This window comes from Onychomys torridus, chromosome 1, assembly GCF_903995425.1.
Source record: "Onychomys torridus chromosome 1, mOncTor1.1, whole genome shotgun sequence".
In the NCBI taxonomy this organism is placed as follows: Eukaryota; Metazoa; Chordata; class Mammalia; order Rodentia; family Cricetidae; genus Onychomys; species Onychomys torridus.
The window spans coordinates 10750494-10775214 of record NC_050443.1 but is presented as its reverse complement, the minus strand read 5'-3'; the positions used below and the strand labels follow the sequence as shown (position 1 = coordinate 10775214).

General features: G+C 53.2%; 1 protein-coding gene, 1 long non-coding RNA gene and 1 other non-coding gene across 4 annotated transcripts; 1 reads left to right on the top strand and 2 right to left on the bottom strand.

Moving 5' to 3' along the window:
* Positions 1 to 760: 760 nt before the first annotated feature.
* On the bottom strand, positions 761 to 4622 carry LOC118581474. Its single transcript, XR_004944688.1, has 2 exons — positions 4247 to 4622; positions 761 to 1010 (listed from the first exon to the last, which is right to left on the bottom strand). It is a non-coding gene; the product is annotated as an uncharacterized LOC118581474 (long non-coding RNA).
* Positions 4623 to 14550: 9928 nt separating this feature from the next.
* Positions 14551 to 21883, top strand: Fosb (FosB proto-oncogene, AP-1 transcription factor subunit). 2 transcript variants are annotated; one of them, XM_036183350.1, is made up of 5 exons: positions 14551 to 15282; positions 17167 to 17487; positions 17954 to 18061; positions 19280 to 19435; positions 19576 to 21883. In XM_036183350.1, the coding sequence occupies exons 1-5, from the start codon at positions 15157 to 15159 to the stop codon at positions 19576 to 19578; spliced, it is 714 nt and encodes a 237-aa protein (XP_036039243.1). In that variant the 5' UTR covers positions 14551 to 15156; the 3' UTR covers positions 19579 to 21883. The 2 variants fall into 2 exon arrangements, with proteins under 2 accessions (XP_036039243.1, XP_036039234.1); XM_036183341.1 differs by having other exon boundaries at positions 19280 to 21883.
* A 1319-nt stretch (positions 21884 to 23202) lies between these two features.
* Trnastop-uca lies at positions 23203 to 23289 on the bottom strand. Its single transcript has one exon. It is a non-coding gene; the product is annotated as a tRNA-Sec (tRNA).
* Between the last annotated feature and the right edge of the window lie 1432 nt (positions 23290 to 24721).

Sequence of the window (24721 nt, the reverse complement as noted above, 5' to 3'; positions counted from 1 at the left end):
AAGGAAGGTCTAAGTAATAAGGTAATGAATGTTTCAGTAAAAATGGGATTTGTCAGGGGCGGGGCCTGTAGACACCTGGACAGAGTTTGTACCATTCTGAGGAAACGCAGGTACACAGCGATAAGGGGCTTAGCTCAAAATTGAGCCCCTGCCTAGAATCCCCCAGTGAGGGGCTGGGAGTGTGATTCAGTGGTAGAGCCCTACCTAGAATACCCAGTGAGGGGCTGGGGTGTGGCTCAGTGGTAGAGCCCCTGCCTAGAATCCCCCAGTGAGGGGCTGGGGTGTGGCTCAGTGGAGAGCCCCTGCCTAGAATCCCCCAGTGAGGGGCTGGGGTGTAGCTCAGTGGTAGAGTCTCTGCCTAGAATCCCCCAGTGAGGGGCTGGGGTGTGTCGTCTGTGGTATTTGGAAAGCCCTAAATGGGCTAGGGGAGTCCAGCAAGTGCAGAGAGCTTGCAGGAATAGGGAGGAGGTCAACATAGCAGAGGGAACTAGGGGAGGCAGTGACAGACAGGACAGGCCTGTTCTGTAGGCCATGGTGAAGCTTTTGACTTTTACCTAGTACAGAACACTGAGAAAGTTTTGGGCTAAGTGCTACAGGTGACCAGAATGGTGGCACATATTTATAACCCCAGCACTAGGAAGGTGGGGCGGAAGAATGAAGAGTTTAAAGTCATCTTCGGGAACACGAAGGCCACCCTGGGCTACAGGAGACCCTGTCCCAAATAAACAAACAAACAAACAAACAAACAAACAGAGAACTCCATGGTCTGGTTGTGGGTTTTAATGGGACCCAGCTGGCTATATGTGTACAGGCGACTGCAGGGTAGAGGCAAAGAGACCAGCGAGGGAGAGCAAAGGTCCACACAGCGATTACGTCATCCTGGCCCAGGTGGTAACAGAGATCAGCATCCCCAGGCTGTCAAGCACGGTGGTGAACATCTGTGACTCCAGCACTTGGGAGGCAGAGGGAAGAGGGCCATGCAGGGTGACATGGCGAAGACCTGCCAAACACTGACGAGAAAGAAGGAAAAAGAGAAGAAAGAAGACTCTGAAGGCGTCTGAACTTTGAGCTGCAGAATTTGCTGATGGCCACATTCCTGGCCAGTTCTTAGCGGAGAGCAGCAGTCAGATGGTGTTCGTCCGGTCCCCACGAGCGTCATTATCGGAGCCTGTGAGGTAGCTTAGTGGGTAAAGGCACTGTTGGGCAAGCCTGGTGAGCTGGGTTCAATTCTGGGGACCACATAAAGGTGGAGGGACAAAAGGAATTTCACAAATGTGTCCTCTGGTCTCCACATTTGCTGTGACAGGAAATTCCCCAAATACACTTCATGCACCTGTGCACACATCACATGCACACATTCATAAACACATACACTAATACTACACTTAAAAACATTTTTAAAGGGAGGGGGTCTGGGGAGATGGCTCAAAGATTAACAACACTGGCTGCTCTTTCAGAGGACCTGAGTTCAGTTCCCAGCACACATTATGACAGCTGACAGCCACCAGCTCCAGAGTATCTGATGCTCTCTTCTGGCTCCTTCGGTACCTGCATGCACAATGCACACAGCACACACACACACACACACACACACACACACACACACACACACACACAAATAAAATAAATCTTAGGGGCTGGAGAGATGGCTCAGCAGTTCAGAGCATTGGCTGCTCATGCAGAGGACCTGGGTTTGATCTACAGGGCCCACAGGGTGGCCTAAAACCATCTCCAGCTACAATTTCAGGGGTTCCTATGCTCCCTTCTGGCCTCGAAGGCACCAGGCACCTGGCATGTATGTGGTGCACAGGCATACATGCAGGCAAGACACCCATACACATAGAAAGCTGAAAACACAAATCTTTCAAAGGGATGCTATATGCAGAAACTAAGGTTACCCAAATGTCATTCACCTCACACAGGCTCCCTCAAGCTCAGGCACCAAGATAATAACAAACGTTGTCAGCGCCCAGATCTACAGCACCCTCCATGTGGGCTTGTCCACAGCTCTGGGCCAGGTTCTCATGATAACCACACCCAGCAGGGCGTTGTCGGGCCCAGCAGGGAGAATGCTGCCTGACTGGTGCTGGGGTTGTCAGGCCATCACCTGCGCCAACTTGGGTCACTTGCTTACAGGCAGGCTGGCACATGCCAAGGGGAGGACCCACAGCCTTCCACAATCAATCGTGGTCTTAAACTAGGCACACCCCACACTTCCTGCAGCAACCTGCTAAACTTAGTCACACGTGTATACTGAGACGTGGCCCTGGGCTCTTGGAGATGCATTTTCTGATGGCATGAAAACAAAAGTTTTGTACCTGTCACTTCTGTTTGTCTGTGCTAGGGATGGAATCCAGAGCTTTCTGTGTGTTAGGAAAGCGCTCTAAGCCTAAGCCACGCCCCTAGCCCCTCCCTGGGGGATTCTAGGCAGGGGCTCTACCATTGAGCCACACCCCAGCCCCTCACTGGGGGATTCTAGGCAGGGGCTCTACCATTGAGCCACACCCCAGCCCCTCACTGGGGGACTCTAAGCAGGGGCTCTACCACTGAGCCACACCCCAGCCCCTCACTGGGGGATTCTAGGCAGGGGCTCTACCACTGAGCCACACCCCAGCCCCTCACTGGGGGATTCTAGGCAGGGGCTCTACCACTGAGCCACACCCCAGCCCCTCACTGGGGGATTCTAGGCAGGGGCTCTACCAATGAGCTATATTCCCAATTCTCATTTTTATTTTGAAACACATGTTTGGCCTAGTTACTGAGGTTGGTCTTGGATTCACTGTATAGCCCAGGCAGGCCTCAAACTTCTAATCCTCCTACCTCAGCCTCCCAGGATGACTGGCTTGGACCTCCTGACCTAGCTGCAGTGGAATGAACCTTTGCTTATACCCGCACATCTTTGCAGAACCTAAACTACTATTGTGGCATCAGGACTTAGCTTTTGGACAAGTATCACACACACACATACACACACACACACACACACACACACACACACACAAAACAAAACAAAACAAAACACAAATAAAATTTAAAAATAAGCCCATGACTGAGAAAGGCAGAATGTTGATTAGTGATACAGAAGGACTCCCCAGGAGGGGTGCATGCTCTTCCAACAGTGTGCATATACACGCCCATGATTGCTAGACACAGCCAGTGCCATGGGTTGGTGATCTCAGGGGACCAGGCCCTCTTCTCCAGGCTGCATATGTAGGATGTACCAAAGACATCGTTTACATAACCTGCCCTGCATGCAGAACCCAAGAGCTTTACATAACATAGCGCAGTGAGTCACGACACAGACATGGGAGAGTGACCTGACAAGCCCAAGGAGGGGAACCCCCACTCAGGACCGTTACCCGGAAGTGACTCTGTGACACAGAGAGATCATAGGTTTCATAGAGAAGCAAGTAGGGTCAGAGAGGGCAAGACACTTGCTTGGGAGCCACACAGTCAGGATTTAATAGGCAAGGATTTCAGCCCCATCTGCCAGTCAGTGGAACATAATAAAAACATCACTAACAGGGGCTGGAGAGATGGTTCAATGGTTATGGGCAGCTGTTGCTCTTGCAGAGGACCTGGGTTCGATTCCCAACATTCAGGTGGTGCAAATTCATATACATAAAATTAGTAAATCAAGAAATATATTTTAAAAAAATCACTAATATGCAACACTCCTGGATATTGACTATGCCATACTGCATGAAGTACATACAGTTCATTCTAATTCTCCACTTATTGCATATTTTTATTAATGTTGTGCGTGGGGTTAATATGTATGCTATGGCCTGTGTGTAGCAGTCAGAGAACAACCTACAGGAGTCGGTTCTCTCTTTTCACCTGTAGGTCTCAGGCTGTCAGACTTAGCAGCAAGCGCCTCTGCCCACTGAACCATCTCCTTGACTCATTCATTTATCTTAAAATCGGTGAGGTAGGGACAGAACCCAGGCTATTTTTGTATTAAGATTTATTTGTTTATTATGTAGGGTAGGAGGTGCAGGTGCCAGGGTGCATGTAGAGGTCAGAGGACAACCCACAGGAGTTGATTCTCTCTTTCTACCATGTAGGTCCCAGGGATTGAAGTCATTTCCACAGGCTTGGTGGCAAGCGCCTCCACCCACTGGCCATCTAGGCTGCCCTAGATAATACTTTCTATCCACTACACACCTTAGAGAATTTAGAGAGGTCACAAGGTCTCACGGTGAGAGATGCTATCAACCCCACCCCAGGAAGGAAAGGGACTCACAGGTCAAAGTCACAGAGCGGGTACTGGAATCCAGTTTTTTGTTGTTCTTTTCCTCACCGCCAGGAACATGCCTTGCGCACCTGCTGCGAGCGAACCTGCTCACAGATGCCATCAACAAACACCAACATCTCAAATACTTGAGTTGACATATCTACTACAGCTGCGGCCTGGTGTTCTCTTTCCGCTTCGAGAGCGCGCTTGCTCCTGACTCAGCCTCCAGATCCACTGACTGTCCCCGTGGTCTGGAAAGAACTGTTTTTCTCTGCCTGCAGCTCCCGGGTCTCCTCGCGGGACCCAGGACCGGCTCCTGCCCCTTTAAGAGTGGAACAGTCGCCCGGCGTCGCCCTAGCAGCGCCGCGGTGGTTGCCTAGCAATGTCAACAAACCGCGGCGCCGCCGGCGACTCTGCGCGCCCTCCCCCCCCCGCCCCGCCCGCGCAGACGCGGTGACGCGACGGCCTGTGGCACGCCGTTGCCTAGCGACGGGAAGGTTGTTTGTCCCGGGCCAGGCAGCAGGACCGTGCACAGCAACCAGGGCTGGCCGGGGGCAGACGGGCCCGACCCGGGGATGGCAGCGAGGGGACATCTGGGTCCCTAAATTACCGCCGTCTGCGCCCCCTCCTCTCCGGAGTGCCCGTCTGTCCAGAGCCTCCCGCGCGTTGACTGTCTCCTTCCCCCAAACCATGACACACAAAAACAAGAGAGGTGGCCCTTCTCAGACTTGTGACCTCAGACTCCAGGTTTCCGGGTGCAGTGCTGGGGCAGGGGGATCCCCCCCACTAGGGGAGACGGTTGCTCAGTGCACGACCTGTACACACGCACACACCCAGGGCCACAGCCCGGACCTCTCCCCACTCCCTCCTCTGTGGGTTTCTTGCCTACCTGTCTCCTCCACCGCCTCCGTCACCAGTCTGAAGCATCCCGGCTCTGTCTGAGAAACCATCCACGAACTGGGAGGGTCTACCCACTGGCCCAGCACACCTCCTCCTCCCAGGGCCCCCCATGCCGCAGCTTCATGTGACCAGGGCTGGGCCGAATCTCTGAGCAAAGAGACGCAGGGTGGAGTGAGTTCTGGGGACAGTGCCCAGCTGTGTGATAGACAGCAGGTTCCCGAGGACCACTGTTGTGTGTGTGAGAGAAAGCCATGTTTTTCTAGGTGAGTGGCGTGTGTGTGTGTGTCGGGGGTGGTGGGGGGTTGTGTTTGTAGCCAGGTTGATTGTGTAGGTGTAGGGGTGTGTGTGTGTGTGTGTGTGTGTGTGTGTGTGTGTGTGTGTGTGTGTGTGTGTGTCTCCCCAGGTAATCTGTGAAGCCGAGAATGTGGAAGTGTCTGTGGGTGGCTTTACCTCTAGTGGAACCTCCTGTTTACAACTATGTGTGTTCAGACAATCCATTCAGAGATCCCCTGGGGTTGTAGCTCATAGAGAGGCTTGCTTAGAGCGGCTTGCTTAGCATGCATGAGACTGTGGGGGACGTGGGTTCAAATCCCAGGGCTGAGAATTCCCTCTGCACATTGAATGCAATTTGTTTGTTTTCTTTTTTGGCTGGATCTAATCTTGTGCAGACTACTTCAAACTTAATATATAGCTGAGGAAACCCTCAAATTCCAATTCTCTGCCTCCACCTTCTAAGTGCTGATTACAGACATGTACCCCTCTGCCCAGCTTACACAGTACCTGGGACCAAACCCAGGGCTTCATACCTGTGGGTCAAGTACTGTACCAATGGAAACACATGCCTAGTCTCTTGTCTTTACCTTTTTTCTTTTTTCTTTTTTTCTTTTGGTTTTTTCGAGACAGGGTTTCTCTGTGTAGCTTTGTGCCTTTCCTGGAACTCATTTGGTAGCCCAGGCTGGCCTCAAACTCACAGAGATCCACCTGACTCTGCCTCCCGAGTGCTGGGATTAAAGGCATTCACCACCACCGCCCGGCTACCTTTTTTTCTTAAACAAGGTTTTCTTATATAGCCCAGGCTGCCTTTAAATTCCTAATCCACCTGCCTCGGTTTCCCAAATGCTAGAAAGATAAACCTGTAGCAAGATAATGCCTCCACTTTCCAGTGCTCCCTGTGTTCTGCAGTGTACTGTGTCCTGTGAGGGAAGGACCCAGGTGTCACACACACCCCGGGTCCCCCAACATTGCCCTACACACAGTAATTGCTCTGACCTGAGTGTCTGCAAAAGTGTCACAAGTTCTGGGGGGTTTGTCTGCCATAAGCTTCGTCTCCAGAGCTTTGATGGACTAAAAAGACACCAACTGTCCCACCCACAATGGGGTCAATGCCCATGGGCTTGGACTGTGTGACTCTCTCCGCTCTGAGCAGTACTATGCTCGGTCTCTGCCATTTGTTAAGTGGAGTGATATGGCCAAGTGATTTGCCTCATGTCTATAATCCCAGCTCCCAGCACCCACGCTGAGGCAGGAGGGCCGACATAATTCATAGCGAATTCCAGCCTAGAATGAGACCCTGTTTCAATGTTACCCGTAGAGAAGAGGGTGTGATGGTACCCACTCATGAGACTACCAGCCATAAACAGTGGCAAATGTTTACACAGTGCTTGGCACAGCCAGGTGTGGCGGCACACACCTGGATCCTAGTACTTGGAGAGCAAAGCCAGGGAGATTAGGGAAAGTTTCAGATCAGACAGGCCTACATAATGAGACCTTCTCTCTCTCTGTCTCTCTCTCTCTGTCTCTCTCTCTCTGTCTCTCTCTCTCTCTCTCTCTCTCTCTCTCTCTCTCTCTCTCACACACACACACACACACACACTCACACACACACATACACTTATTCCCCAAGGCGGAGGAAAGAGGGCCTGCTAAAGAGAACCACCTAAGGGCAGGCTCTTGACTAGACTAGCTGCTCCAAATGACTGTTGAGGGTGGAAGATTCTGAAAGACCAGACTTGTGTGAGGAACTCTTGGGGAGTGACAGAAGCCAGCTTGCTAGTTAGTGGAATTAGAAATAAGGACCATAAACACAGGGCACGCACAATCGACAGGCTAGTCCTGAACTTGTGTCCTTCTGCCTCAACCTCCCAACTCTTCCAGGCCTGTGTCACCAGCTGGATGTCTTGTTTCTTTCTGTGCCTGGGGCTTCACTGGATGGGGATTACATGTCTGAATGGCTGAATGAATGACTGGACCAACGGATGGATGGATGGATGGACGGACGGATGGATGGATGGATGGACAGATGGATGTCTTTGGGAAAATGGGGAAGGATTGGTGGCGAGCACAAGCTGGCCCAGAGCCCTGACTCTGCGAACCGAACCCTCTCTTTCTTTTGTGTCCCTAGCTCAGGGCCATAAAGGGCGTGGAGGGGGCCGGGAAGGGAGTGTCAGCTCAGTGGCTGCCTGCCCTGGACACTGGCCCAGAGTGTCTGGAGGAAGAATAGGGTATCTCAGGCGTCTGAGTCACCTTGGAGAAACCCTGGCCACATACCTGTCTGCTGACATCACGCGACCAGGGTAACCCTAGTGGCCTAGACAAGGAGACTGAATCATGGACTGAATTCAGTCACCTTGGGCACGGGCACATGGCCACTAGTGACCCCCTGAGACACCCCCGAGTGGCTGTCTGGCTGTGGGGGCGTGCAGGCCACATCAGGGTCAGTGAGGGCACACCAGCCTGAGTCAGGGACAGGGTGGTTACTGCCAGAGACCACCGACCACAGCATCCACAGGGGCAGGAAGAGAAAGTGAAGGAGGGAAGCCAGAGGGGAGGCCCCAGCCAGGGAGAGGGAAGTGCCCCGTGGGTGGGACAGGAAGCTGTGGCTTGCGGCAGTGGCCTGGGACCTGCGGCAGGGATGTGGAACAGGGACTTGGTGTTTGCGCACAGAATGGCGAACTTGCAAGAGAGTGAGAGGGTCAGGGCACGATCGAGCCAGCAGACAATGGGCTCTTACACATGCACACGCAGGCTCTTGCGCACAGAAGCCAGCACAGAGCCAGCTAGCCACCAGGCGCCCCAGGGCCGCAGCTTACCACACACAAGCCTGTCCCCCAAGGCTTGCTTCCTTACCCCATTGAGTGACATCCGTAATATGTGTTTTATGAAGATTGTTACTCATGATATTTGATTATCTCGTTTGATATGAATAATTTACACATATGAAGCACACATATCTTGCCAGGTACTGTTCTAAGCTATTTGTTTACTTAGCGGTTCTGGGGATTGAACCCACCCACGACTTGTAGCATGCTTGGCAAGCACTCTACCACTGAACCTGTCCCCAGCCCCTCCCTCAGGGATTCTAGACAAGTGCCTTGCTGTTTGTCTCCAGAATCCTGCTTTACTTTCAATTCCGAGACAGGGTCTCATTATGTAGTCCTAGCTGGCCTGGAACTTGCTATGTAGATCAGGCTGGCCTTGAACTCACAGAGATCTGCCTGCCTCTGAGGTGTGTACTATCATGCCCAGCTAGCTGTGTATATCTTTAAGGAGGTAGAGAGGTATACAGACTCCAAAGAAACATATGTATAGACTCACACAGTTGGACAGGCAACTGCCCTAAGGTGCACATACACTCATGAACAGATATTTAGCTGTGTCTAGCAATCACGCCTTAATCCCAGCACTGGATCAATGAGTTGAAAGAGCCTGGCTGGGTGATAGAGTGACCAGACCCTGAGACATAACAGACCTGAGACACAAGCTTCTCCCCAGCAGCTTGGGCACAGAGGGTTGTGCCCAACATCTGGAGTCAGGTACCACACTCACACACAGTGTCCCTGCCTCCAGGTGATCCACTAGCTGCATATTTGAAGGCCCAGCCAAATAGGTCTCTCACTGTGTTGCCCATCAGACCCTATGAATGAATGAATGAATGAATGAATGAATGAATGTTTATGGAGGCAAGAATGAGTCAGGTGTGGAGGCTAATGCCTGTAATTCCAGCACTCAGGAGGCTGAAGCAGGAGGATTGCACGGAGTTGGAGGCCAGCCTGTGCTACAGAGTAAGACTGTCTCAAATGGAAGAAACAAGAGCTGGCAAGGTGGTTCAGTGGGTAAAGGCACTTGCCTACAAGTCTGAGGACCGGAGTTCAATCCCTGGAATTCTCATGATGGAAGATGAGAACCAAGACCCACAAGGTGTCTTCTGACCCTCACAAGTGTACACACACACACACACACACACACACACACACGAAGTAAAAAATAAATTTTAAATTAAAAGAACAAAGAAAATTGCATATGTGGTCGGGCTGGGGTGTGGCTCAGGTGGTATCCTTGCCTAGGACTAGTGAAGCCTTGGGTTTGACCCTCCCGCACTGTACAAAGCAGGTGTGGTGGCACACACCTGTGATTCCAGTGCTGGGAGCTAGAGCCAAAAGGATCAGAGAAGCTCTGGCTGGATTATCCTTGGCTGTACAAAACACTGGATGCTGCTACCTGAGACTGTACCTCAAAAATGATAAAGTAAAAATAACGTAAATTCTTGATTTGGCAAAAAATGTTTGCAGCACCTACAGATTCCCCTCACTGTGCTGGGACACCACAGTGAACAGGGTCGCCTCAGCCCAGCTCTGAGTGGGACACCTGAGGGACCACACACTTGGCACAGGGACACTAGCTCATCTGAGACCAAGGCAGCTGTGGGAGCCCAGCAAAGCCGAAGAGTGCTCCACACAGAGGGAAGAGGTACACAAATCATCAGGAGTCTGAGGTGGGTAGGGAGAGGGGAGGCCGTGGCAGGGGTCACTGACAGGGACCATAGATCATTTCATTCTGTCTCCCTGAATTTCCATGGGTACCACCTCCAGGAGGCCTCCAGGATTGCTACCAAAGAGTGCCTGAGCCAGCAGACAATTCTGCTCTGGCCTCAGAGCCGTGGGGGTGCAGTGGGGGTGGGAGCTGGGGGGACAGGCTACTAAATCTATGAGAGTGAGGAGGGCAGGAGGGGGGGACACTCATGCATTGCCATGGGCAGGCCCTCTCTCTTCTCCAGCCATGGAAATGTCCACAGACATCACAGCTCACTGGGGCCCTTAGGGCCAAGGCTGGGGTGTGGCCTGATGGTTTGAGGGGACTTAGGAATATAATAGTAAAGGTTTGCTAAGGGAAGGCCAGCGGATTCTGTATGAATGAAGGCCAGGGTGATGCCATTGTAGCAAATAAACACAATATCAGGTATGGTATGTAGCTGGGAGGCAGAAGCAGCAGGGTGGGTAGTAGTTTGACAGTTCAAAGCTAGCCTGGGCTACAGAGTAAGAGCCTATTCAGAAAATAGGAAGGAGCTGGGTATACTAACTCGGCTTGCGAGGCAATGAGTTCTAGGCCAGCCTGGGCTGCACAGGGATTCTCTGTCTGGAAACAAATGAAGCTGGAGAGATGGCTCAGCAGTTATGAGTGTGTGTGTGTGTGTGTGTGTGTGTGTGTGTGTGTGTGTGTATACAGCCGTAGCAAGGTCCAGCGGTCCACTACTCCACTGGGAGCCTCTTTGCCTCCCTGTGTACATAAACACCTAACATGTAAGATGGTGGGGTCGTGTGAGAAGATATCTTTCTCCGTGCAGGTGTGTCTGTGAAGCCACTCTCGATGGCTGTGGGCTACTCCTTGTGGGCAGATGTCTGAGTGAGCCTGTGGCGGTGGCATTCTGGGTGTCTGAGATCCCTGTGTCAGGGTCTGAGGGCTTTGGGGCAGCCAGAGTGGGTGTTTGTGTGTCTCCTTTTTCCCCCAGGAAAAGGAGATGAGAGGGTCACTCCCTGTCTGATGCCCGAGCCGACTCATTGCCTGTTGGTGGCTGCTGTGTCATCCCAGGGTACCTGTCCCCCCCCTCACTGGAGCAGACAGAGGGGGCGTGGGCAACCAGGTGGAGGGTGCTTTGAGGCAAGGCTTTTGTCTGGCTGTCTCTATGTCGTCACCTCCAAGTCCCTTTAGCCTTATGTGGCTCTCCATCCTCTCTCCATTACTGGTGCAGAGAGAATCAAGGTTCTCCTGGGTGTGAGACATTACATCTTGTCCTTGGTGTTGGCCCTGAGCAAGGGCTTTTCCTTTCTGGGCCTATGAGATTCAACTTTTTCTCTTGAGACAGGGTCTATGTAGCTCTCTAGCTGCCCTGGACCTTGCTATATAGACCAGGCTGGCCTTGAACTCACAGAGATCCACCTGCCTCTGCTCCAGATTGCTGGCTTTAAAGGCGTGCACCCCGGTGCCTGGTGAGGGTTAAAGTGCTTCTTGGGGCTGGAGACATTGGTCAGTAGTGAAGAGCACTGGCTGCTCGTACAGAGGACCAATGTTTGGTTCCCAGTACCCAGGGGGTGGTTCACAACCATCTGTAACTTCAGTTCCAGGGAACCAATGCCCTCTTCTGACCTCCGTGGGCACCAGGCACACACACGGTGCACAAAACACTCATACACACAATATAAAATAAATAATCCTAAAAAAAATTAACATGTTTCTTTGCTTTCTTCTCTGAATTCTGGGCTAGACCAGGAGTGTGTAACAGTTTCCTCTAAGATTGAAACATCTCATCTTGTAGAGAAGTTCTTTAAACAGAAAGCTAAACCACTCAGAATAGGAAGTCCCTGAAACCAACCAGATTTACTAAGCCCCTTCCTGCCAGAGTAAGCAATAAAAGCTCAGAGCCCATCCCCCTCCTTAGAGGAAATGGAGACAAAATGCAAAGAATACCCTTACACAGGCCAAGTGGAAAAGAAGATTCGGACACCAGTCGAGCTGCCTGCAAGAGGTGTAGACCAACTGAGGCACCTGGGAAGGACACCCTCCAACATGCTGAGCTGCCTGCAGGCCCTGCCATGTGCTCCAGGTTCCCAGCTCTGGGAGCTGTCACTCATGGAGGGGTGGGCTTTGGTGATGCTGTCTTTGAGTCTTTTCTGCTCCTATAAGTAACCCCTCACCAATACATATTCTGGTAAGTAACTCCAATAAAACCCACTGGTTCACCAAATTGGGCTTGGGCGGTATCCGCACTTTGGTCTATTGAGAGCTGGCTCCCTATCTGGGGAGAGTGGACATGTGTGTGTTGCATCTGCCCCAAAAAAGTCTTGTCACACAGGCTGGGTCTGGGACTCTCCAGGCTTGTGTAGTTGCTGATGACACCTTTCTAAGTGAGTGTTTAAGAGTCAGGACTCTGGCCAGCCATGCAGCCCAGGTGGTGGACTGCTCACCAAGCATGCAGGAGGCCCTGGGCTCCATCCCCAGCAACACATAAAGCAGGCCTGGTGACAACACGGAGATGAGGGAAGAGTTTCAGAAGATTATCCTCAGATACAATAGTAAATTCCAGACTTTGTCTTAAAGACAAACAGGCTATAAGATCAGAAATGTTCACTGTCTGGCATGATGGCACATGCCTTTAATTCCAGCACTCAAGAGGTAGAGGGTAGCCTGGTCTACATAACCAGTTCCAGGCTAGCCAGGGCTGTATAATGAGGCCCTATCTCAAAAGCAGATAGAGGCGGGGGGGGGGGGGGGAGAAAAAGGAAACGCTCACATTAGATTCTGTAAATATGTTACATTTATTATACTATATATATTATATTATACTATATATATTATACACACACACATACACATACACACACATATATATGAGACAGTTTCACATAGCCCAGGCTTGCCTCAAACTCTCTATCCAACATGCTTTAAAATGGAATCCCTGTGGCTTCGTCTGTGCTAGCCCTCCTCAGTGGTCTCTCAAGCCTATCAATTAATCTAACATCCTTTCTTCCTGTTTTCTTTCCTTCCTTATTCTTTCCAGGCTGGGGATTAGAACTCAGGACTTCACACATGCTAGATATGCATTCCACTTTAAGCTACATCCCAGCCCTCCTCATTTCCTCTAAATTATTATTTCTCTTTAATTAAATAATAATAATGATGATGATTATGTGTGAGTACCGGTTGGTATGTACCTCAGCACACGTGTGGAAGTCCTGAGAACTTCCAGAGAACATATTTCAGGAGCCATTTGTCTCCTTCCACCGTGAGGCCCGGGGGAACTCGGGTCGGCAGGTTTGTGTGGCAAGCTCCTTTACCTGTGAGCCATCTCCCTGACCTTCATTTTCATGTGCTATGAAGATACTACTCTCTTAAAATGCTCAAGGTTTCAAGGATTAGAAGTTTTACCCTTCAAAGGCTCAGCACTGAGCTGACATTTGCTGATTGCTAAACACATGCCACCAATATTATTATTATTATTATTATTATTATTATTATTAAGTATTAATTATAATAATTTTTTGAGACAGGGTTTCTCTGTGTAGCTTTGCATCTTTCCTGAAACTCACTCTGTAGCCCAGGCTGGCCTCGAACTCACAGAGCTCCACCTGCCTCTGCCTCCTGAGTGCTGGGATTAAAGGCATGCGCTACAACCAATAATTATTATTGTTCTTAATTACACATACTTTCTATCTCCGGGTAAGGCGCTAAGCAGGAAGGAGAGAACTTCCAACACCATCAAGCCCGAAGAACTCACAGGGTGTAGGTTCCTACCTGATCCAATTCTTCAGGTCCCCCAGATGCAGGGCACCCCCCCTACCCCCGGAAGCCACCCATCCTTGGCTTAGCTGTGAGCACTGAAGTTTTGTCTCAAGGAGGGAGCACATTTTCCAAGGTCAGCGAATCAGGCAGAATCTGGCACAAAGTTAGTGGGGAAGGGACTCCATCCTGACTTACCTCTACCTACACCTGGGGACATCACAGCCCCTCCAACCCCGCCTGAGCCTCAGTTTCCCCGCCTGGATTGACTACACCTCTCTCACTAGGATCTGCACTGGGGACTAGCTCTCTTCCACCAGCTGGGGACGCTGCACCGGCTTGGGGAGGATGGGGGTCTCGGGGTTAGCAGGCCTGGGCACCTGGGGTTGCACCTTCCCTAGCTGGGGTCAGCAGGGGCCTTCCCGCAGTGTTCAGGCTCCTGTCAATCTCAGCCCCCGGGGCGGCGTGGCACTGCGCAGGCGCGGGCCTGTTCCGCACGGCGCTGCGGCGGGCGCGCGCGGGAGCGAGGGATTCCCTCTGACGTCATTGCTAGGATACCAAACAAACACTCGGCCGCGCCGGCCGAGCTCCTTATATGGCTAATTGCGTCACAGGAACTCCGGGGAGGGCGGGGCGGGATCCCCTCCCGCGGAGACCCTCAGATCGCAGCCTTGGGGACCCCCGAGACCACCAGGGTCACCCTATGGGCAGGTGGAGGGTGCACGAGGCCCTGGGGGGCGCCACAAGGGGCTTGGGCGGCGGAAAGGGAGAGTTCGGGAGGTTTGTGCATGGAGCCGCGGGTGACGCAAGCGGGGGGGGCGGGTCCCCGGATGCATAAATTCAGCCCGGTAGCTTCAGGCTTCATTCATAAGACTGGAGCGGCTACGCCGGGGACACGCGGAGCCGGGGCTTGCGGGACTTGACTACTGGTGACACTTCTTCTTCTTCTTGGCGGCCGTGAAAAAATTTATATATATATATATTATTTTTTAATTGGAGAGAAAGTTTTGTGGGTTTCTTTTTGTGCAAGACTCCTTCTAGATCGTTCTTCTGTTTCGTCCCGAGGATAGATTTACTTTCTGTGGGCTTTTGGATCGCGCCCCTCTGCCCTCTCCCATTTCGCGGGACTCCTGGAAAGGAAGGAAACAGCATCCGAAGCGCACGCTGACCGGCGGCACTGCGCGGCGGGACTCGGGGCGGGGAGCGATCCCCGCGTCGCCCCCCGTGAAATCGACGGAGCTTGGACTTTCAGGAGGTACAGCGGAGACCTGAAGGGGACCTGGGCGCTTGCAGAGGGGACTTGATCGAAACTTGGGCAGTTCTCCGAGCCGGACGCGGAGCTCCCCCAAGCAGCGCACTTTGGGGACGTGTCCGGTCTACTCCGGACTCGCATCTCATCCCACTCGGCCATAGCCTTGGCTTCCCGGCGACCTCAGCGTGGTCACAGGGGCCCCCCTGTGCCCAGGGAAATGTTTCAAGCTTTCCCCGGAGACTACGACTCCGGCTCCCGGTGTAGCTCGTCACCCTCTGCCGAGTCTCAGTACCTGTCTTCGGTGGACTCCTTCGGCAGTCCACCCACCGCTGCCGCCTCCCAGGTAAGTTCTCGATCGCAAAGATGCTACTTTGGTGGTCATGGAAAAAAATATTTCTTTAAGTCTAAAGTGTGGATTAAGCATCCTCTCAAATAGAGACGCGCCAAAAACCCAAGATCTGGGAAAGCAAGAGGTTTGGGTTGCACTTTGGTTTTTTGTTGTTTGCAAATTGCAAGGAATGGAGAGTTGTTTGCAACGGGTTGTGTGCGAGGAGCGCGGGAAAGGAATGCGGTTTGGCAAGCGTTGGCTATGACCGGTGCAAAGTATAAGCAGTGGCTAGCAGAAGCTGAGAACTTTCAGCTAAGCTCCGGCTCCCTAACGCGGAGCTAGGCAAGCAGGGGAAAAAAAAAAAAACAAAAAAAGAAAATCCCAGAGAAGCTTCCAGTAGCCTTCTCCGCTGCCTCCTCCTCCCAAGCATGGACTGCAGGGCCCCGGTCGCCTGCCACCCGCAGGGAGTTCGGGCCTCGAACCCCGATCACGCTGCCTCCGCCTCCTGCGCGGAGACGTAACGGGGGACCCATGCGTAAAGGCTGACGCGCTGGAATCCTCCGTCTGACGCGGGGCACGCACAGTGCGCGGCGCCCCCTCCGTCCGCCCCGCCCCTGACGTCCCGGGCACGTTCTATTTTGGAACGCCGAGGCCACGTTGCTAAGGGAGGGGGCAGCGCGGCTTTCTGATTGGCTGTCGCGGAGCGGGCTTTAGCCAATCAACGTCTCCTTCCTATTTGTAGAGCGTAGCTCCCTTCCCTGCTTTTTGTGGTTCTTCCGTGCTGGGGGGGGTCTCCAAGAGGCTGAGCTAGGGAATTCTTGTCATGATTGGGGCCACTCTGTGAACTCCTGGGTCTGCGATGACCTTGTGGGGACCTGGTCCTTCTGCTCTCAGAAACAGGAGGCTTCTGGCCGAGTGCTAGCGTCTCTAAGGGGGAACTGGAGGCCGTCACCCCCTCTCCAGGCACACATATACGCGCTCCCTGCGCGCTGAACACCCGGTCCTTTCGAGGTGTCCAAACATTAGATGAGCTACCCCAAAGGGAGGCAGCCAGGTGGTCTCTAAAAGGTCCGCCTTCCCTTAGTTCCCAGGACTCTGATTGGCCAGGGATTCAGCCCTTCCCTCGCCACGCCCCCCAGAGTAGTTAAGCCTCTAGGATTCCACTTGCGGGAGGGGGGTGGTGATGGACGCTTCTTGGGTTTGGGGACGCAGATCCTATATCGCCCCCATCCCCTGCAAGACAGTCTGAAGGATCCTCATTATCACTCTTCTCTACCCACCAGTCCACTCAAACCTGTCACTTGTCAGTCTCCTCGGGGAAGAGACAGAAATTCGGAAGGGATGCTCTCAACTCTTAGGCCAGTCCCCCAAAACCATTGGATCTGGGATCTCCGCCCCTGCGGGAGCCCTCATACAGTGGGGGTGTGTTTGTATGTGAGTGGAGAGGAAGGCTTGGGTTAAGGCCTCTCCCTCCCTCTGGGGTGGGGGTGGGGTGTTGTGACTCTGTGTGTGTGTGTGTGTGTGTGTGTGTGTGTGTGTGTGTGTCTCCATCCCGGGAGGCTCTGTCACCAGGCTCTGTCCAGCCTCCTCTCCACCCCCCCACACACCTAAGAGTCACCAACCCGGGGTGTGATTCACCACCCGCTGCAACCGTGCAACCTTTCCCCGAGGAAGAAGGAGGAGGTAGAAGGCAGTTGAACAGAATCCTCTCATTAACCACTGCGTCACGGTGTAGTGGAAGGGTGGGTGTTGTGGCTTTTTGCCTGTGACACACACATCCACACCCGCTCACCCTGTGCTCACTCACAGGGGTCGGTGTGTGTTATGTGTGTTGGGCGTGTGTGTGTCGGTGGCTTTGTTTGTGTGTCTACGCCTGTGTGTGTATGTCTCACCCCGTAGGAGTGCGCCGGTCTCGGGGAAATGCCCGGCTCCTTCGTGCCAACGGTCACTGCAATCACAACCAGCCAGGACCTCCAGTGGCTCGTGCAACCTACCCTCATCTCTTCCATGGCCCAGTCCCAGGGGCAGCCACTGGCCTCCCAGCCTCCAGCTGTTGACCCTTATGACATGCCAGGAACCAGCTACTCAACCCCAGGCCTGAGTGCCTACAGCGCTGGTGGAGCAAGCGGAAGGGGTGGGCCTTCGACCAGTACTACCACCAGTGGCCCTGGGCCTGCCCGCCCAGCCCGAGCCAGGCCTAGAAGACCCCGGGAAGAGACGGTAAGTGGGAGGCCTCGGGCGTTGATCTGGAGGAGCCTAGGCATGTGGGCTCCGTTGGTAGAGTGCTTGCTAGCATGCATGAAGCCCTGGGTAGCATAGCATAAACCGGGAGTGGTTGTGCAGCCTGGTAGCCCCAGCTCTCCAGAGCTGGAGGCAGGAGGAGCAGGACTTGGGAGGCTAGCCTGTGCTACTTACTGAGCGTGAGTTCAGCCTGGATTGCAAGAGATCATTATTTAAAAAAAAAAAAAAAAAAAAGTTGGCCTGGGGGTGAGGGAAGTAAGAGTGAGAGGGTAGTCACTATTAAGTTGGGGTCCTCTGAGGCCTCAAGACTGAAGGGACTCTATCGTTCCTTCTTCCCTGCCCCTGAGGAGTAGTGGCTGTTGTCTGGGGTTCTGGAGGATAAGGAGTTTTGTCAGGGATGGTGGAAGTGCTCCCAAATCTCATAGTCCTCATCTCTTTGACCCAGCTCACCCCAGAAGAGGAAGAGAAGCGGAGGGTTCGCAGAGAGCGAAACAAGCTGGCGGCAGCTAAATGCAGAAACCGTCGGAGGGAGCTGACCGACCGACTCCAGGCGGTAAGGAGGAGATCGGGGTGTCTCGAGGCCGCGCGCGCGCTGGGCGGGGGGGCTCTTACCTTGCTCTGCCCCCCACTTCGCACTGTGCCTGTGTCCTGAGCGAGGATCCCCACTTAGGGCCTGCCGGAGTCGCTGTGTACGCATGCGCAGACCCCTGCCCGCTTAGTCCCAGCTCTTTCCCACTTTCCCTGGACATGTCCGCACACATTTCTTCCTCTCAGCTTAAGAGGACAAGCTGGAGGAGGCCATTCTCTTTGTCTTGGTTTAGGAATAATCCATTTTGCCGCAATGTCTCCTTTTTTTTTTTTTTTTTTTTTTCCTGAGACGGGGTCTCCCGGTGTAGCCCAGCATGCCAGCCTCCTCCCCCCCCCCCCCACAACTGGATAGCTTTCAGTCTCAGCCCTGTGAGTGCTGAGATGACACACGGACCATCATCTTGGCTGTCTCGAAACTACATTATTTTATGCTGCGTCAATTCCTTGCCTCCTGCCCCAGCCGCCTACAGTTCTCCAGAACTTGAGCTGGTGGCACCCACCAAGCCCCTCCTGTCTCCCTTCTTCCTTAGTGTGAGGGTCCCCTCTCCTTTATGCCTGCAGAGTATCGTCTTGCCCCTTGAAGCCAGGGCACACCTCTGCTTTCCTCCTGGGAGACCGAAGGAAGGGATGTGTGATAGAACCATACTAAAAACAACACATAACCATTGTTTATTCGCATACCAAATTGCACTGTGTTCCCTTTTCTCTCTTTAAAAAAATTGTTTCATTATATTTATTTATTTGCTGACATTCGAGTGTGTGCTAGTGTGCCACAGCACACATAGAGAGGTCAGAGGGCAATTTCCAGAGTTGGTTCTCCCCTTCCATCTTGTGGGTCTCAGAAATCGAGCTCAATCTGTCAGGCTTGCTGGCAACCACCTTTGCTTACTGAGCCGTGTTGCCGCCGCCTTCCTCCCCTTTTAAGGCTGAGTGCTCCTAAGTACAGGCTGGCCTCAAACAGTCCTCTTCCTGCCCAATCATCTCTTGCTCAGTGGGGGAAACTGAGGCTCCAAGTTGCATTGTCTCCCTCCCAGAGGGCGTTCCCCTGAGCACGGAGGGAGCCACCCAGCCCTCTGGATCTGCAGCTATAATGCCTGTGGGGTGGGTGAGCCGCTTGGTGCGGTCGCTGACCGTGGTCCCTCCTTTCTCTCTCCTATGACCTGGCCCTGCTGGGCTCCATCAGGAAACGGATCAGCTGGAAGAGGAAAAGGCAGAGCTGGAGTCGGAGATCGCCGAGCTGCAAAAAGAGAAGGAACGCCTGGAGTTTGTCCTGGTGGCCCACAAACCGGGCTGCAAGATCCCCTACGAAGAGGGGCCGGGGCCAGGACCGCTGGCCGAGGTGAGAGATTTGCCAGGGTCAACATCCGCTAAGGAAGACGGCTTCGGCTGGCTGCTGCCGCCCCCTCCACCACCGCCCCTGCCCTTCCAGAGCAGCCGAGACGCACCCCCCAACCTGACGGCTTCTCTCTTTACACACAGTGAAGTTCAAGTCCTCGGCGACCCCTTCCCCGTTGTTAGCCCTTCGTACACTTCCTCGTTTGTCCTCACCTGCCCGGAGGTCTCCGCATTCGCCAGCGCCCAACGCACCAGCGGCAGCGAGCAGCCGTCTGACCCCCTGAACTCGCCCTCCCTTCTCGCTCTGTGAACTCTTTAGACAAACAAAACAAACAAACCCGCAAAGGAACGAGGAGGAGGAAGAGGAGGAGAGGGGAAGGAGCAGTCGGGGGTGTGTGTGGACCCCTTGACTCTTCTGTCTGACTGACTGCCGTCCGCCTCTGCCGTCGGACAGGACGGAAGGACCTCCTTTGTGTTTTGCGCTGCGTCTCTGGTTTCTGTGCCCCGGCGAGGCCGGAGAGCTGGTGACTTTGGGGACAGGGGGTGGGGCGGGGACGGACACCCCTCCTGCCAGACATCTAAAGGTCCTGTCACTGCAACCCAACTTCTGGGGATAGATGGATGGGTGGATGAGGGGTGGGGTGTGACGCCCACTTTTGGCGTCTTGCGTGAGGCTGGAGGGGAAGGGGTGCTGGGTGTGGGGTGCAGGGTGGGCTTGTGGACGAGCTGGCATGCACCCCCAGAGCGGCCCAACGAGGAACTGACAGCCCTGTCCTTCTCCTTTCCCACACCCACCCACCCACCCACCCACACTCCAAGGCGCAGGGTGACCAAGATAGCTCTCTTATGCCCCCTCGGGCCTTAACTGATTAACCCAACATTTCCAAGAGGTCACAACCTCACCTCCTCCGGGACGAATTGAGCCCCCACCCCCGACTGAGGGAAGTCGGTGCCTGCTTTGGGGAGTCCGCTAACCCCACTTCCCCGATGATTCCAAAATGTGAACCCCTATCTGACTGTTCAGGCTTTTCCTCCTGGAAAAACTGGCGTGGGTTGGATTTTTTTTCTCATCTGCTACAGAGCCCCCTCCCAACTCAGGCCCGAGCCCACCCCTGTGCAGTATTATGCCATGTCCCCCTCACCCCAACCCTCAGCCGCCCTTGGCCGTCCTCGTTGGGCCTTTCTGGTGTCAGGCAGCAGGGGGCGCTGCGACGCCCGTCTTGCTGGAGCGCTTTATACTGTGAATGAGCGGCCGGATTGCGGGGTGCGCGGGGTGGGATTGACCCCCAGCCCTCCAAAGCCTTCCCTGGGTCTCCCCTTCTTCCAGCTGCCTCCTCCCTGCCCTCGACAGGGAGTTAGACTCAAAGGAGGGACGGTGATGCACCCCTGTGGCCGCCTTGCGCAGGCCCCAGACATTTTTCCCCAAGGTCTCCCGCCTTCCCCAGCCTAGGACGCCAACTTCTCCCCACCCTGGGAGCCCCGCATCCTCTCACAGAGGTCGAGGCAGTTTCTAGAGAAGTTTTCAGGGCTGAGGCTTTGGCTCCCCTACCCTTGATATTTGAACCCCCAAATATTTTTGGACTGGCATACTTCAGAGGGGGCTGAGTTTCCACTATTCCACTCCATCCAATTCCTCCAGCCCCAAATATGGGTCCTGGCTCCTCCCTCCAGCTTTCACCTCGTGAGAATTCCACGAGTCAGATTTCTATTTTTTAATATTGGGGAGATGGGCCCTCCCGCCCCCCTCCCCTGTGCTGCATGGAACACATTCCACACCCTGTCCTGGGTCCTCGGTTCCAACCCTAACCCCCACCCAAGCTATTTATCCCTTCCCTGGTTCCCGAAAAGCACTTATATCTATTATGTATAAATAAATATATTATATATGAGTGTGTGTGAGTGCGTGTGCGTGCGGTGTGTGTGTGCGCGCGTGTGTGCGAGCTTCCTCGTTTGCAAGTGTGCTGTGGAGTTCGAAATCACTTCTGGGAACTCGAGTCAGACTCTGGCTATCCCTTCATAACTCACTCTGTTGTCCCAGCCCCTCTGGCTGTTGGAGACAGTCTTTTCTCAGTCTGTTTCGATCTGACCACTTCCAACATGTCTCCTCTCTCACTGGCCCTGATCTTCCTTCTGTCTGTCGACTCTGGGTTTGTTGGGGACATGCAATTTTACTTTTGTGAGTAAGTGTGACTGGGTGGTAGATTTTTACAATCTATATCGTTGAGAATCCTGGCTGGGAATGTATGAGCAGGAGAAGGGCCTGCCGCTGCCGACCACAGTTCATTGACTCCGTAGCTCCCCACCCATGCTGTATTTGTGATTTTGTTGTTGTTGTTGTTGTTGATGATGATGTATTTTGCACCTGACCCAGGGGGTGCTGGGACAGTCTAGCACTGGGCAGCTCCCCTCCCCCCTTGGTTCTGCACTGTCGCCAATAAAAAGCTTTAAAAAATGTATCCACGAGGTCCAAGTGTCTATTTCTCCTGGGCGCCTGTTACATGGCATCCTTTCAGGAAGACGGGATGAATTTGGATTGCTAGGAAGCCTTCACAGGCACTTATTAGGGCACCTAACCAATCAGCCCACAGCCAGATGAAAGGAAAATGGATACCTGGGAGGACTTCCCATGTTTCCAGGCTGTGTCACCTACTGGAAAAAAGTAAGGCCCAGAATGTCAGGTGTAAGGTACTGACATGGAAAGGGTCTGGGAGACTTCATGATTGGGAAAGAATATATCCAGAACATTGGATGTCCAATGATTTCATCAAGAGCTAAAGGGGTGTAAGGCTGGGTGTAATGGGGTACGCTTGTAATCCCAGCCTTTGGGAGATGGAGGCAAGAGGGTCAAGAATTCAGGGTCAAGAAGATGGTAGATATCAGATATTGGGGCACTGAGGGATGTCTCCGTGTCAGGAGCAGCAGGCATGCGGAGAGTCGGAGAGAACCCTTAGGGAGCTTCTGCAGGCAATGACATTCTTAGAATACCGAGTTCCTATGCTCTTTTGAAAGCGTTAGGGAGCCATCACAGGTTCTGAGCAGCAGAGAAGCCTGGCAAGATTAGTGTTAGGTGGACTGAAGAGAAAGGGACCCAGGACGGGAGAGAAAGGATGGATCCAAGAGACACGGGGAGGCAGGACGCATGCCACTTCGTTAATAGAAAGCCCGGGAAGGGAAATTTCCCGGGGAAGGAGGTGCACCAGCACTCGGGTGGTTGAGAGTCCTGGTGACCTCAGAAGAGGGAAGGCATCTATTTGCTCCAGCCTCGGTGTCCCCATTCTCGCCCTCTGTCAGCCCTGCCATCCCTCAAGTGTGTCTGTCTCAAGGTCACCCTGCTCAGGTCTCCTTGTGATGCGCTCTACTTTTCTCGAGTTCATTAAATGCATAATTGCCTGGTGCTGTCTTCTCCACTGGCCCAGGTTCCCTCAGGGCACCAGGGCTAAAGGTGTGATCACAACTGAATGCCCATCACTGCTCCAGTATAGAGACAGGGCTGAGCCAGAGCGAACAACTGAACAAATATATGACTAATACCTGCACGCGTGATTAAATACATAAGCGAGCAAATGACTGGATGAAGGGAGGCACTGAAAATAGACAGGCATATCCTAACACTGTAGAGACAGATTTAAATCCACGTTTGAGATGCACTGGATCCTTCCGGGAGAGACAAATAGTAACTACGAAGAGAGAATAAATAAGAACAGAGCAGGGTTTAGAGACGTTTATAAGAATGTGGGGTTTTTGCAGGGAGCAAAATGGGATAGATACTCCCGCCCGAAAGGTGGAATTGAACCACTCTGTCGCTAAACAGCTACAGGTTTGAAGCCTGCACCCCAGACCACTGAGGATCATCCGGGCAGAAGCTGCTATTTTCGGACTCATATATAAAGGCCAAATGTAGAAAATCTTATTAGTTACGGCAATTATCCATGAGTTACAGGGAAGGACGAATTCTCACGTTTCTAATAGTATTCTCACGTTTTATCGTGAATACATACTGTTTTTTACAATGCATGCCACGAATGACCCTACCAGGTAAAAATAAGTATCTCATTTGCATAGCGCCGTGCATTCTGGGAAGCAGCGCCTCAAGTGCCTTCCCCCCTGACTGTATAGGAGCAGAACTTTTTGCAAAGTGAAAAGTCAGCTTTATTTTTTTGTTTTGTTTTGTTTCTTTAAAGTAAGAACTCTTGGGGCGGCACTCGGAAGCCCCTCCGAGGCAGAAGTCGAGTTTTTCTGCGAGGGAGACGCGAGTTTCTCCGAGGGTCTGATGGCGCGCGGCCGCAGGGCGCGCCCTGCTGTTCCTGCGTGGAACTGCAAGCATTTACGGACCCGCCAAGCGGTCCTTGTCGCGTTTGGACGCCGGAGACCACCCGCGCCTTCCTGCACTCGTGCGTGTGAGCCAGGGAAACTGAGGCACAGACAGGGATCGTGTCGTTAGCCCAGTTCCTGACACCCAGCTCCCTAGGGGAAGCGGAACCAACATCATTATATTCTTACCAGCACTGGTGTTGCTGTTTCCTTGCGACGAGTCTCTTTCTTTTCTGACAGCGGCTCCCTCCGTAGCCCTGGCCGGCCTGCAATTCACTAGGTCGCCCGGGCTGGCCTGAACTTCGAAGCTATCGTCCTGGCTCAGCCTCCCGAGTGTGGGGATTGTTACCGGCGTGAGTCACACACCCAGTTTAAACCTCCAATGCCTCCCATCCCATTAGAGTGGAGCCCATAATCGAACCCCTTCCACCCCATTAACAGCCTGCTCGGGGCCTTTGTGATGCTGATGATCCTTTCTCCCGGGTCCGTGCGGCCCAAAGCCTGCTGCTTTCCCGCTGGTCTCCACCACCGCACCACCGAGAGAGGCCTCCTCCTCGCCTGCCTGCGGTGTGACCGCAGTCAATCGCCTCGCTCTCCCCTGCCACACACAACCAAGTCGCCACGTGCTGCTCGCTTATTGTCTGGCTGCTTAGGTGAGGGCGTGCAAGCCCCTGGACCAGTGGTGCTCAGCCTTCCTGTCGCCGCGACCCTTCAGCACAGGTCCTCACGGTGTGGTGAGCCCCAGACACAGAATTATTTTCGTCGCTACTCCGTAACTGTGATTTTGCTAGTGTTAGGAATCGCAATGGAGGGGGTGCGGGAGGAGGGAAGAGGGGGGATCTGTGGTGGGCATGTGAAATGAATTAAAAAAATTCTTCCTTTTAAAAAAACAAACATTTATTTATTATGTATACAGCATGTGTCCCTGCAGGCCAGAAGAGGGCACCAGATCTCATTACAGATGGTTGTGAGCCACCAT